Source organism: Phalacrocorax carbo, chromosome 3 (genome assembly GCF_963921805.1).
Source record: "Phalacrocorax carbo chromosome 3, bPhaCar2.1, whole genome shotgun sequence".
Taxonomy (NCBI): domain Eukaryota; kingdom Metazoa; phylum Chordata; class Aves; order Suliformes; family Phalacrocoracidae; genus Phalacrocorax; species Phalacrocorax carbo.
Genome location: NC_087515.1, coordinates 20,392,244 through 20,405,091, shown reverse-complemented (window position 1 = coordinate 20,405,091; position 12,848 = coordinate 20,392,244). Strand labels below are relative to the sequence as shown.

Genomic DNA, 12,848 nt, shown 5'->3' with positions numbered 1-12,848 from the left:
CCTAGTTAAACACTAATTTCACACTTCCATTGTTAGCAAAAAATACAACATTTAGTTTACCCAAAATATTGGTTTAGATATTAAAGAAACATATCTGAAGTTTATTAAGCCTCAAAAGGCTTAACAAATAAAGCTACCAAGTTATCTTTGCTAGGGTTTTGTAAAAATAGGCTGACAAACACCTGCAGGGCAAGGCAGAATCAGCTCTTCCTGCAGGAAAGACAACAAATGGAAATAATGCTGTGGGTTTGTTCAGCCCACGGTTGTATCAGGCTGACCCAATTGTATTTGATCTTACTCTTGCACTTAGAGATACCCTTGAGGTCCCTTTGATCCCTGCATTTCTAAAATTTTGCCATAGTTCACCTCCCAAATATCTCCAAAATTAGTAGCTATTAAGCATTAATATCCAGTCAGTTTGCCAGAAAAATAATTTTCATTATGAATATGCAGAAAAATAATAAGATTTGAAATTATACTACTGTCAAAAATGACATTAACCTTTCTAACACCCATCCTGTCAACTACAGGCAGCCACTGAAGGGTTAGAAAGACTTGATAGAGGTGATGACACACATCTTTCAAAGGAGAAAAATGATGATTCAACAATGTAATGAACTAAAAGGGCTACATGCAGTTTCAGCCACGTGCAGGAGAGGCCAGTAACATCCTTCCACCACTGCCCCCTCATCAGCATGAGTACGGTTTGGCACTGAGGCAGGGAGGGAAAGACCCACCCAGAGATGGCCTGCAATGGCAGACAGTGTTCTTCATGGCCTCTAGGAGAAAGGAAAAAAGCCTCCCTCCTTTCCAACAGGAACCAAGATATGACTTCAGTGAGATGCCTTGCTATTAACTAGCTGGCTGCAGATTTTAAACTGGTTTATATCCACAATACCAATTATGACAGAAGTGGTCCTATTAAAGAGGCCGCATATCTGATTAGAAGTGTTCCCTACAGTTAAATTGTAATTTAATAAAGCATATCCATCTTTTGGGCGGAAAAACCCAAGCCTAAAAGGCATACCAAATTTCAACTGAAATACTAAAACGTCCTACAGGTAATAATCAAATGCAAAACTGATGCACTTCAGTAATGAGAGGAAGAACAACAACAGGGACAGAAGAGGCATTTCTGAATTTAATAATTATTAGGCATTCAGACTAGGCTTTATGAAACTCTCCTTTGGCCAGGACTTCCCAGCATTATATAGAAAATAAACCAAGAATTAGCTTAAACATTTTTTTTTCCTGAAGGAATTGCTACTTAAAAGTATTGTTTAGAAATCTTATTTATTTGACACAAAATGTTCCAGCTCCATCTGGAATCAAGTATCCTCCCACTTCAGAGGTTACAAAACAACATATATTACCTCTTCCATCCTTTTGGGATGTTAATTTTCAAAATGTGTTAAACAGCAAAGATGTTACCATGCACAAAAATATATCGTTAAGAGATTTTTGCTCTCCAAAAATTACAAAGACCAAATAGGATGTTGCTTTTTCAAGATCAGACATTGTACACATTTTTTAATATTATACATGACTTGTCAAAAATTCTGATCCTTCAACACACACCATATATTTTGTTCTTGGGCTACAGGTGAGTTTGAGCTCCACCTAGCTCTTCCCCTAGAGGTTACTAGGTTTTTTTAACATCCAGGGATTTTGCACATTAAACAAACAGCAAAATACCAACCAAGCTTAACATAGTCCCTTAGCTTTATTTCTTCTCTCTCTGCCTTAAAATACAGATTCAGGTTTTGACTTTTTAAAAGTTCATTATTTTAATTCCCCCTTTACCTGAGGCTATTTGTCTTTGATGGGGACTGGTGGACAGAAAGTTTATGCTAGTGCTGTTTTATCCTCCTATGAAAAGTTGGGTTTCTATTAAAGGAAGGATTTTTTTTTCTTCTTTAGGCATCTTTTTTACTTTTTATTCATTTTCGTTGCTCTGGAATTCAATTCCCTAACCACAGTCTTTGTGAAGCAGCTTTGTTCTCAGCTCTTATCTACATCTTCCAAGATCATTACAACTGTAGTGGTAATTCATCAGCCAAAATTCAGTTTGCAGCATAATAAAGACTTGAGTCACTAACTGCTTCTTCCCCGATAGGAATTTATCTTTGAACTGGCATGGGGAGGTGGCAAGGCAAACATATTCTGTATCAGGCAGAGTCTGGGCATCATCTTCAACTACAGAAGAAATCATAGTAATATGGCCTGAAGGTGATAAATTAATTTTGGCTAGGTTCCTGTCTGGGAGCAAAGAACAATCTTCCTAATGAGATAAAGATGAAGGAAGACAAGGACGTTTAGGCAACTGGAATTTAGTCTGAGAGAGGCCCTAATAAATCAGGTTGTGCTTCTCTTTGTTTAAGTAAATACCTGTTAGGAGATCCAGGCCTTGTTTATTTTTCTGACAAACCTAATTTTCTTGGTAGTGCACAAACTCAGAATTGTAACTTGAAATGAGAATAAAAGCAGGTGGTCAAGTACAAGTTTCAAATTTTTCTGTCAGCTAAAATAAGTAAACACAAATCCCAACTGACGGGACTCAGTTTACAGAGATCTTACACCACCTGGAAACTTGTATTTCCATACCCGAAGTATTCATACCCAAATGAGCAGATTTGCTTGGAAAACTTGCACTAGAAAAGCTAGAACACACCAATATCCTCACAAACATGCACATGAAGTACCAAGAAGCCAGATGGGAGGGATCCGAAATCCCATGGAAGCAGTGACTACAGAAGACAACTCCTTCAGCCAGTACTCTAGCCGTGGGGGGGCCCCGCACACTCCACAGACTTTGCGAAAGCTCATAATTGTGAGCAGCAGTTTTTACACGACCACTTCACTTTCCTGTAGCACCATTCTCATTACTGATGGCAGCTAGCAGCTCCTGCCCAAGGGGGTCACTCAGCTGAACATACAATGTTCTGCGTCGCAGTCCCATGACAAAAGCTACAGCCTTGGTCAGGCACATTCTGCTTTGCCAGTCTCTCACTGTGATCTCTCAGAAAAAAACTCCCAGAAGAGACAGATAAATTAATCTGTCTTGGCAACTGGCTTTCAAATAGAGCTGTTTGGGATCTCTGGCTATCTTAAACCAATAGAGAGGCCGTGTCCCAGGTCAATCAAAACTCAGGCTGCTGTGAAAGCGGCAGCCCCAGCTGAACTCCTCCCCTAAGCTATGCACAGCTGCCTCTCCCTTATGCCAAGCCAGGACATCATGTAGCCATTACTAGCACCAGAAAAGGATCAGGGCACTTAGGCAGTAGTAGCAGAAAAGGCAGGACCTTCCTTCAGGAAGCTCACACTTTGATGAACACACAGCGAGTGTGCATCCATCCCTCGAGAAGCCACCATCCTCCTTGTGCTTGCACTATATGGCTTCCACACTTGTCAGCAGCAGCACGCAGCCTCAGCCTGCCTCTGTCTAAAGAGGCAAAATCCAAGTGCAGGACTAAATTGTTGTTTGTCCTGCAGGACAAGAATGCCAAAATCTGGATTTGTCAGATGCCTAAATATCAATTGCAAGGTGTTTAAGACAGGAGAAGTTATCCCTAAATCCCAGGTTTATAGTTATGGTAGGTTAAGAAAATAACACTCTCTGTGAAAAGCTTGTTGTGTTTTTGATCTTGACTGCACATTGCATATTTCATCCCAGAAATTAAAAAAAAGCTACAGCTAGCAATTAGGTTATAAATTAAAGTATAACAAAACTTTTGAAATTGACTTGGATAATATACAATTCTGCATCTGATACACTCTGAGGAATTATATCACCTATTGCTCTGGGACTCCTTGTATGACAACAGCTTTTCCCATGCCTGCCCTCTTAAGATGCCAACAAGTGACTGTTCTCTCTGAAGGCAGATCAGTCAAAACAGCTTAATTCCTCTTCCCCTACCCCCACCACGAGAGCACTCACACCCAAAGGGAGCAGAGCTTCTCAATTGGCTTTCAAGAGCACAAATTTGCTTTCAACAGTGTCACATAAAGCCCTAGTACCTCCAAAATTTCTGCTTCTTTGAAGGAGCACCTTATAGCTTCTGTGGTGATCATTAAGAATTCTGACAGGAGGTCTATCTCAGAGGATTCATCCTAACCTTGTTGAGACTTAAAGCTGCAGACACCTGGTAAAGAACCATTTTTGAGTTCTACCTTTACCAGGCTTTTAGGAATAACTTCTCTGAAGCTTTTCATATGACCAATTCAGACATGAACAAATAATGGAGTTGGGTTGTTACTTGTAAAAGTGGCTCTAGCGGATCAAGAAGCTTCCCTGAAAGGTACTTACCCTGCTCTGTTTCTGTGCAAAGTAAATGATGCCAGCTTCAGTCACTGAGGCAGTAGTGAACTGCTGCAATACATTCATTGCAACATTTGTCTGATAATACCATGGTCCCAGAACAGTACAACGACCACCAACTCCCTGCCTTTTTGCTTTAGATCTATGCTTGTACAACATGCATGTGGGCCATAGTAGGTAGCGTGCAACTAAATGAATACCTTCTAGCAACAGTGATTCAAGTTGTTAATACTTAAAAATCCATAGTATACTTCAAATAGTAGAATATTCAATTTTGGAATTGATTTTTTTTAAATTTTGTTTAAAAAAGTGTCCAGCAACTTACTAAAGTGCTGACATAGCATTTGAAGTTTTTTTTATGTTAAATACTTTTTTCTTAGAGCAAGGACCAACAGAAATCTGTACCACTTCTCATTATTGTTATTGCTGTTACTGCTATAAATAAAAGCAGTGGGTTTCCACAAGTAAAGAGACCAACTATGATTCAGATTGAAGCTCCTCTTTTTGCCAGATGACCACCCCCCTGATTTATAGGTGTCACCATTAAAGCACATTTTAACTGAAATCTGGATACATACGTTAAACATATCTACAGTATTTCAGCCCTTCAATGTAGTTTTCCTCAAAAACTATGGTATAGTTCATACTGAAAGATTAATTAAATAAGTTAGTTTTACTGATAAGTTTCGCAGCTAGCAAGTGACAGAACTATACAGTCTATGGCAATACAAGTGGCTTGTAAAAGCAGTACTGAGCACTGCCTTAACCAACTAAAACATTGACCTCCATTGTTTAAAAAAACAACAAAAAAACCAACCCAGATATATACTTTGAAATTTTTCCTAGCAACTTTTTTCATCGCACCGCCTTTAGCAGTGGTAGAAAAGTATGCTAGGCTGCTAATTGCATTCTATCCCATTAACTCTCATGTGCTAACCTGAAAGCACAGATCCAGACGGTTCTGTGCTTTCTGTTCTGACCTCTGCTCCAGCCTTTCAAATTTACTCACATTTTATAGTTTCAAAAATAAAGAAAAGCACATGTTGAATTTTCTTTTTTTTCCCTATGTTTGGTGGGACTTAAGCACGTGCATAAATGCTTTCCTGAATGGATGCCAACATGCTATAAATGACAATAACTTATGTACCACTTCTCAGTACCATTCACTTCATAAAGACCTTTTGAAGGTAAAAGTTTTTTGTCAGAAATAACCTACAAAAATGTATAAAAATAAGAATTGTCAAACATTTTCCAATTTAGCTTTACTAGAAGGAAAACTTCAAAACAAATGCTTTTATTACAAACTTTAAGAAGGAATGCACATAATAGTACAAATTAATGGCTTCTAAATGGAGGATCAATACCTCATCGTATTTTACACAAAGAGCTAAAACCCCATTGCTGTAACAATACAAAAAAAGAGAAAGCTTTACAGATCAGGTTACCTGTCTGATTTGATGTTTTTAATAGACTATAAATCTGGTTACAGCCATTTCAGAGTCTCATTCACAATCATTAAAAATTGAGATTAAAAAAAGAGGCAGTCTATGATTTCTAAGTATTTACTACCATTCTATCAACCCTACCAATGTCTTTTAAAGGAGACGTAACTAGTTGACAGTTATAAAGCAGCATTTTGGTGTTGCTTTATACCATGATAGATTAGTTAGATTAAATTATACGAATTATCTTACCTGATACATTCCAACTCCTATGTGTTTCGGCTCAATTTTCACTAGCTCAGCTAATGGGTCTTGGACACGTCTAGCTATGGAAACTGAAAAATAGAATTAGAAAACAACTATGGGTTTTATCTGAAAATTAGAATCCTGTAATTGCTTTTGCTATATTTTTAAATCTTCTACATATTTAATATCTTTTTTTTTTAAACCTGGAAATAATCAATAATATAGCAGAATCCTTTTTCACTGTTAGATACTGGACATGAAATGTACATTAATCAAACATTTAATTGAATAATTCAAGCAAAGACCTCAGGAGATTTCAAGCTGTAATCATGACATTTAAAATGTTTTTTTCAGCCCACAGAGTTAACAAATAGAACTGAGTACACTAAATTTTTCCCTTGTATCCATACTAAAATGCACATATAACATTTAAAATTAAACTCAAATATCCTTTAACCTTAAATCACAGATATATAGAAACAAATAAACATTTAAAAAATAATGGAGTAACTGTCCACATACTTATCTAATACAGTATTTTCTAAGGTACATGTAAATTCAACAATAAAATTCAGTGTTCACTTAGAAAATGGTTCTTGGACTTTACTAATCTAAACTGCATACCAAAACACATCAATTTGCAATCTGTCATGATTATAACCACATTTAGAAAAAAACCAAAGCAATTTCCAACATTTCTGGTACCATTAAGAGCATATTAGAAGAACTTGGTCTTCTAAATCCAAATCTTGAACCAAAACTGCATTTTCAAAGCCTATATTTACGGATAAATCCTTTACTTACACAAATGTCAGAATAAACACTTATTTGCAAAATGTCAATTTTTAAATTCTCAACTTTGGTACAACTGTGCTGTCTCCCATATATACTGAACTGAAAGAGTTCCACTCTATCAATATTTATAAACTTTTTTTCTCTTAAGTGAGGACAGGCTGGCTGGTTTAGCAGCTTTTAGAACATGCATTCTACGTAGTGAAGTACACATTGATGAAGAACAGGAGCATCCGGAAGTACTGCAAAGGTCTTTCCAAAAAAGGATGAAAGGTCTTCCAAAAAAAAAAAAACCACCAACCAAACCAAAACCAAACCCACAAAAAAAACCAAAAAAAAAAACCCCCTGCAAACAAAAACAAGAAAACCCCCCAAATAAACCAACAAATAACCCCCAAAACCCACAGCACCCCACACCAAAACCAAAACAAAACAAAAAAAAAACCCCAAAAACCAGAAATCAAACCACCCCCCACCCCAAAACCCAAAACATAAAACCAAGGCCAGGCCTTGCTGCTAAGACTGCTTTTCCTACTACGTGCACTAGTGCAAGAATGACAGAAACTGGGGGAGGGGTGGGATTGGGGGAGGGGGGAGACAGTGGGACAGAAGAAAGCTGTGATCCTTTTTAAGCTAACTCCGGAAGTACCCCCACAGCTAGCATTAGTCATTTCAAGAGCGTTTCCTAAAATTTATTGTATATTTCAATTCATTTTTATAGAATATCAAGAGGGGTCAGAGGAAGAATAGACAAGAGTCAGGAGTAAGCCTGTATGCGTGTGCATACAGTACGTCAACAGTACGTACATAATGTTTAAACAGGAAAGCTGGAATTATCCACGGTGGTCATCAATAGCTGATTTTATACACACACCCCCCTCTATGTGTAAAATCACAAGCATGATCATGATTATCATATATGTATGAGAGAGAGATAAAATATAAACCCCTTTACAGAATCACACAATTGTTTAGGTTGGACAGACCTCATCTTGTCCAACGCCCCTGATGAAGCAGGATCAGGTAGAGCAGGTTGTGCAGAACTGTGTCCAGGTGGGTTTTGAATATCTCTGTGGATGGAGACTCCACAACCTGTCTGGGCAATCCATTCCAGTGTTTGACCACCCTGACAGCAAGTGTTTTCCTGTGTTCAGATGGAGTTTCCTGTGTTTCACTTTGTGCCCACTGTCTCTTGTCCTGACAGTGGACACAACTGAAAAGAGTCTGGCTCCCTCTTATTCATTTCCTCCCATCAGGTATTTATACACATTCCTAAGATCCCCTCAAGCCTCCTCTTCTCCAGGCTGAACAGTCCCAGTTCTCTCAGTTCCTCCTTGTACAAAAGGTGCTCCAGTCCTTTAATCATCTTTACAGCCCTAATTTAAACATCAACAACCACCAATGCAGGGCGTTAAAGACTTCATTGCATTTCAGAAAAGGACTTGACTAAATATTGATACTTGAAGCCAAAATGGTAGATGAACACTTATTTAATAGCTATGCAGGCTTCTCAAACCACAGATGCAAAGTTTATTGATTAAACACAGCATTAGAGATTTTACTTTTAAAGTTCAGCACTTCTAAATGCAGAGTTAACACGAAGTTCACTGCTCGGTCATGCAAGACTTTTCATATCCTTTATTATCCATGTTAAGATATGCTGACAATTACAGTTTGCTAGCTAGGCCCAGAAAGCACTGTGCTGGTGACGTCTGATGCGCCCGCCTCTCTGACAGAGTAGTTCTGAATGGCCATCACATGTGCCTTCTTGTCAAAAAACAAACCCAAAACCAACACAACCACAGAAGGTATTTGCTTACACAGTTATAGCTTACTACAGAAATGCTTGCCTGTAACAATCATGCGTGTTACTTGGAAATACTAGTGGTACCTATCACCAGCCACCTAACAAAAGCGGAACAAAACACCAATGGAAGTATTGATCCAAACCAGGAAACATTTAAAACTATTTCTTCTGAATGCATTTATGTCTATGTACAGGTACTATACTTGTCTTTCAGCAAGCTTTCTTAAATTCAACTTGTTTAATAGCTATACAAAGTTTTAGAGAATTTTCTTTTAGTTCCACCTAATGGCAAAACACATTTAAAAAGTTACATTTTAAACTGAGAGCAAATATCTCTCACTGTCCAAATCTCCTTTCATTATATCTTTTAAAAATAGACAAGTACATGGATAGGTTGATACAGGAATTTTCCAAGCATAACCTTCTCACGGGAACCTTCAATTAAAAAGTAAAATTTGGACTCTTCTTGTCATAATAGCCAGGTTGACAATGCCGTCATATCCCTAGGAGGATTCCAGTGGAGGCGTAGGACCTGATCCAGGAAAGCACTTCAGCACAGATGCATATTGGTATTCCCACCGGAACCAGCGAAACTATTCACATGCATAAAGTTACATAGACATTTAAGTGCTTTCCTGGATCAGGCCTAATAGTTACAATATTGAAGCGTGAAGATCAACTAAGAGTCAATTATACAGCTGAAGGGATGCAGCCCCTACAGCCTTGCCAGCAGGATAGCTGACCTGTGGAAATGCCACTAAAACCACTATTTTATTCCAGAACTTTTCAAATTCAAAATAAAAGAAAATAAAATAGGGAAGAGGCAGGAGTTGTCCACGGTCTCTCCAGGCACAAATTCAGTCAAGAATAACACCTACTGTCTTTTGTACAGGTAAACCCACTTATTCTTTGTTACAGTACTAGCATGCTGCAATAGACACACCTTTGTAGGGGGCAATGAGGCTTTGCTCTGGCAATCTGATCCATGTGGCTCGTCTTTTACAACACAAGCAGCGTACTGCTGAAATCATGAGGACTCTGCAGAAGTGCAAGGTCTGCTACCACGGACCAGAGAGAGTGTAAATCCTGAAGGTCTTACTTTTTCGCCTCAAAAAACTAAATCAATGTTTTTCAAAAGTTTTTTTTTTTAAAAATATTAAGCTATATTACACTAATACAGGTATTGCCTAAAACTATTTGCTTATATGCTTAAAAAACATTTTAGGAATGGCTAGAAACTATGCATTTTTTGAAGACTGATGATGAAACAGGTAATGCATTCTCACTTCTACAGTTAAGGTACATTTCACTTCTGCTCAAATACAAAATAAATTATATGATGGCATCCAGGGCAGAAACAGAAAGTCAGATTTCTCAAAAGCAATCAGCAGGACCAAATATGAAATGTTTGAGATACCATTCTTAAAATATGCTAGTCTGTAAAATGTGAAAAAAAACCCAACCCTATTCGTAATTAAACAGGGTGTTAATATCAGAATGACATGGCCCTCTATTAGAAAATCACCACAGGAATTGCACACCCAATAGATGCAAAGCTTCAAGTTGTCAATTAAGAAGAAAACATTATTGCAATACTTGGAATGATAGTAACATATTGTGCTGCCATGCAGTAAATCCATGTAAAATTTTAAAGCTTGGGGGGGACAGGATGGCCTAGGTGGTCCTCTGACTTTAATGTAGATGAACTTTGCCTCCAAATGCAATGAGAAAGAAAGAAGATTACAGAAAGCATATTCACTGAAATCCTGTCTTGTCATTAGGACATTTTCTACTGTTTGCTAAGAAAGGTAATTTAACTTTTTGGTGGTCTCAACTCCATACTGTGGTTATTTGACAAGACAAACCCACCAGATAGTCAAGTATTTTTGCCCGTCAGCGATGAAGTGCAATGACAGTGTGGTGGTCAAAAAGCCTCCATCAGAGTTACTTGCACAACTCATGTCAGTCTCAGTGTCTGATCTTCACAGAAAATAAGAAATTATATTAAAATGTTTTGTTTCCTAATGGCCAATGAGCAGATGTGCCCTCATGAACTTGCAAACATACTTAATGATCTAGCTACTCCTGTTTTAAAAAGATCAAATCTCTCTTAATTCCAAACTGACAAATTTAAAATTAAGACTGTTTTCCTCAGACACACACATCACGCAACTGTTTTTACTAGTACTTCCTACAGAAAGTGATATCATTTTTCACAGGGTTTAAAAAGGAGAGTTTTCAGTCTGGAATACTGATAATAGTTTTAAGGATAAATCCTTTCAGACTAAAGACTGGGCAAAGCATTGCTCTAGGTAAGAGAGCAACAGCTTAATGGCTGCAAATAGGGAAAGAGTGAAAACGAACATACAAAGTTCTGCCAAATGCAGTATGAGAGACTGCCGGAATGATTATGGGTGGAAGAAGATGAAAAATTTCTATTTCTTTCTGTTACAGTGGCATTCAAATGTTGCTTGCTACTGCAAGCAGAAAAACATTTTTGGCCAAAAGTCCAAGATGATGGCATTCCTTCCTTTAAACACACAGGCCTTTATACAAGGACAAAAGCGTGTCCCAGACAATAACTGTGACAGTTCAGCTACCTCATATGAGTGGGTGCATTTGTTTGTATTTCGAAACAATGTGAAGCTTCCAGATGTGAAGGCAGTGGGAAGTTTTACAAATGTTTTACAAATAAAAAAATGGCAACCACAAGCTATTAGGCTATGATTAGTTCAACCTCAATTTTGTCATAAATGAGAACATTCTGTATTTTTATTATAAAACCTCAGTATTTTGTTCTTGCTGACACATGCTACTATAACATCCAAGTAACGCATCCCCCCTTCCATTTTAAATTAACCTTTGCACATTAGAAGTCTGGGATGAAACTCCAATGTCAATGAAATAAAGAAAATAATATATTAAGGTAATCACCGACTAACTCACAAATGCATATGTAATTACTATCAATATATCATACCAGGGTAGTTATGGAAACATTACAACTTATTTAAATCCTTTTATAAAGCCTGTGATTGTGTTGAAGATCAATTACTCTCCATAAGTATCTGCAATAATGTTTACTCAGTGATAGATTGTTCAGGTTTCCTGAGTCCTGGAAGCTTTCTATCCTGTTGACCCAAAATTCACCCTCTTTGCAAAGGATACAGTGAAACGTACAGTAGTCTTTTCATTAAGCATTCTTTCTCAGTAGGTCAGGACTTGTGACACAGTTTTGAATCCTCATATATCTTCTTGGTGGGTTTAAAGTATGCAATTTATTTTAAGCAACTGCTCAACAGCTGCATTTCATCCAAAATTCTTCTGTGGCAAGTGAGCAGGTTTTTGTTTTAAAAAGGTTACTTTTTAGTTTACTTTTAACTCCATAAAACTGATAATCTGTTATTTGCCTAAGATTAATGGAATAATGAATGACAATGTTCTATGTATTTACTACAAAAATCTTCAAAAGAGATGACTTGAATACAAAAAGGAAGTAAGAAATACATTTAAAGAGAAAACCTCAACAAGTGAGTGTTACAGTGCAGATTTTTAAAGGCAGTATTTTTTTAGAAACACACACTTAAAAACACTTTTCTCAAGCATTAGTAATTTCTGTATCACACGATAGTAACAGGGTTTTTTATCCAAGGTGAGATGGGAGGCACATAATCATTTAATTGAAGCCTGATGTGATTTTTCTGTCACAGAAACAAGTTAGTCTTACAGCATGGTATAAATTCAGAAAAATCTTTCCCCATCTGCTCAGCTTAAAAGGTAGACATCATCAGTATGCCTTTTCACATTGAGACTGCTGGTACTAATTTTAACTGCATCACCATGCCATTGATTACTGTTTCTACTAAAAGTAAAAAAATTACTTGAAGTTCTGTACGTACGAGAGTTATTAATTTGTATCAACAACAAAAATTAATCTTTCATAAGTGACTAAAATATCCTTTCCTATGCCTATAGTAAGAAAAGCAGCTTTGGTGAGTAACGCATCATACTGTTATGTTAAAAGCAAACCAAAATGCATCAAATTGAAGAGCATCCCTGCACTCATTGTTCCTCTGGCTCCACGCTTCAAAGAACCAACAAAGCCTTCTAAGGAAAACAGAGACACACACATGCACAGAGTTACACCCAGAGGGAGGGAAGTAAATAATTGTTAACTCTTTTATGCTAAGGGAAGCTGGCTTTACCAGAGCCTGAACTAGTGCTCTGGTTCTGGAGATTGCTT

At 37.4% G+C, this 12,848-nt stretch overlaps 1 protein-coding gene across 4 annotated transcripts in view; it reads right to left on the bottom strand.

Moving 5' to 3' along the window:
* Nucleotides 1-12,848, bottom strand: part of SRBD1 (S1 RNA binding domain 1) — a 132,357-nt gene that overhangs the window by 47,700 nt on the left and 71,809 nt on the right. For all 4 annotated transcript variants that reach the window (XM_064446072.1, XM_064446076.1, XM_064446074.1 and 1 more), the window contains exon 18: nucleotides 6,013-6,095. In XM_064446072.1, coding sequence (XP_064302142.1) covers nucleotides 6,013-6,095 — 83 coding nt within the window. The remainder of the gene's footprint in view (nucleotides 1-6,012; nucleotides 6,096-12,848) is intronic.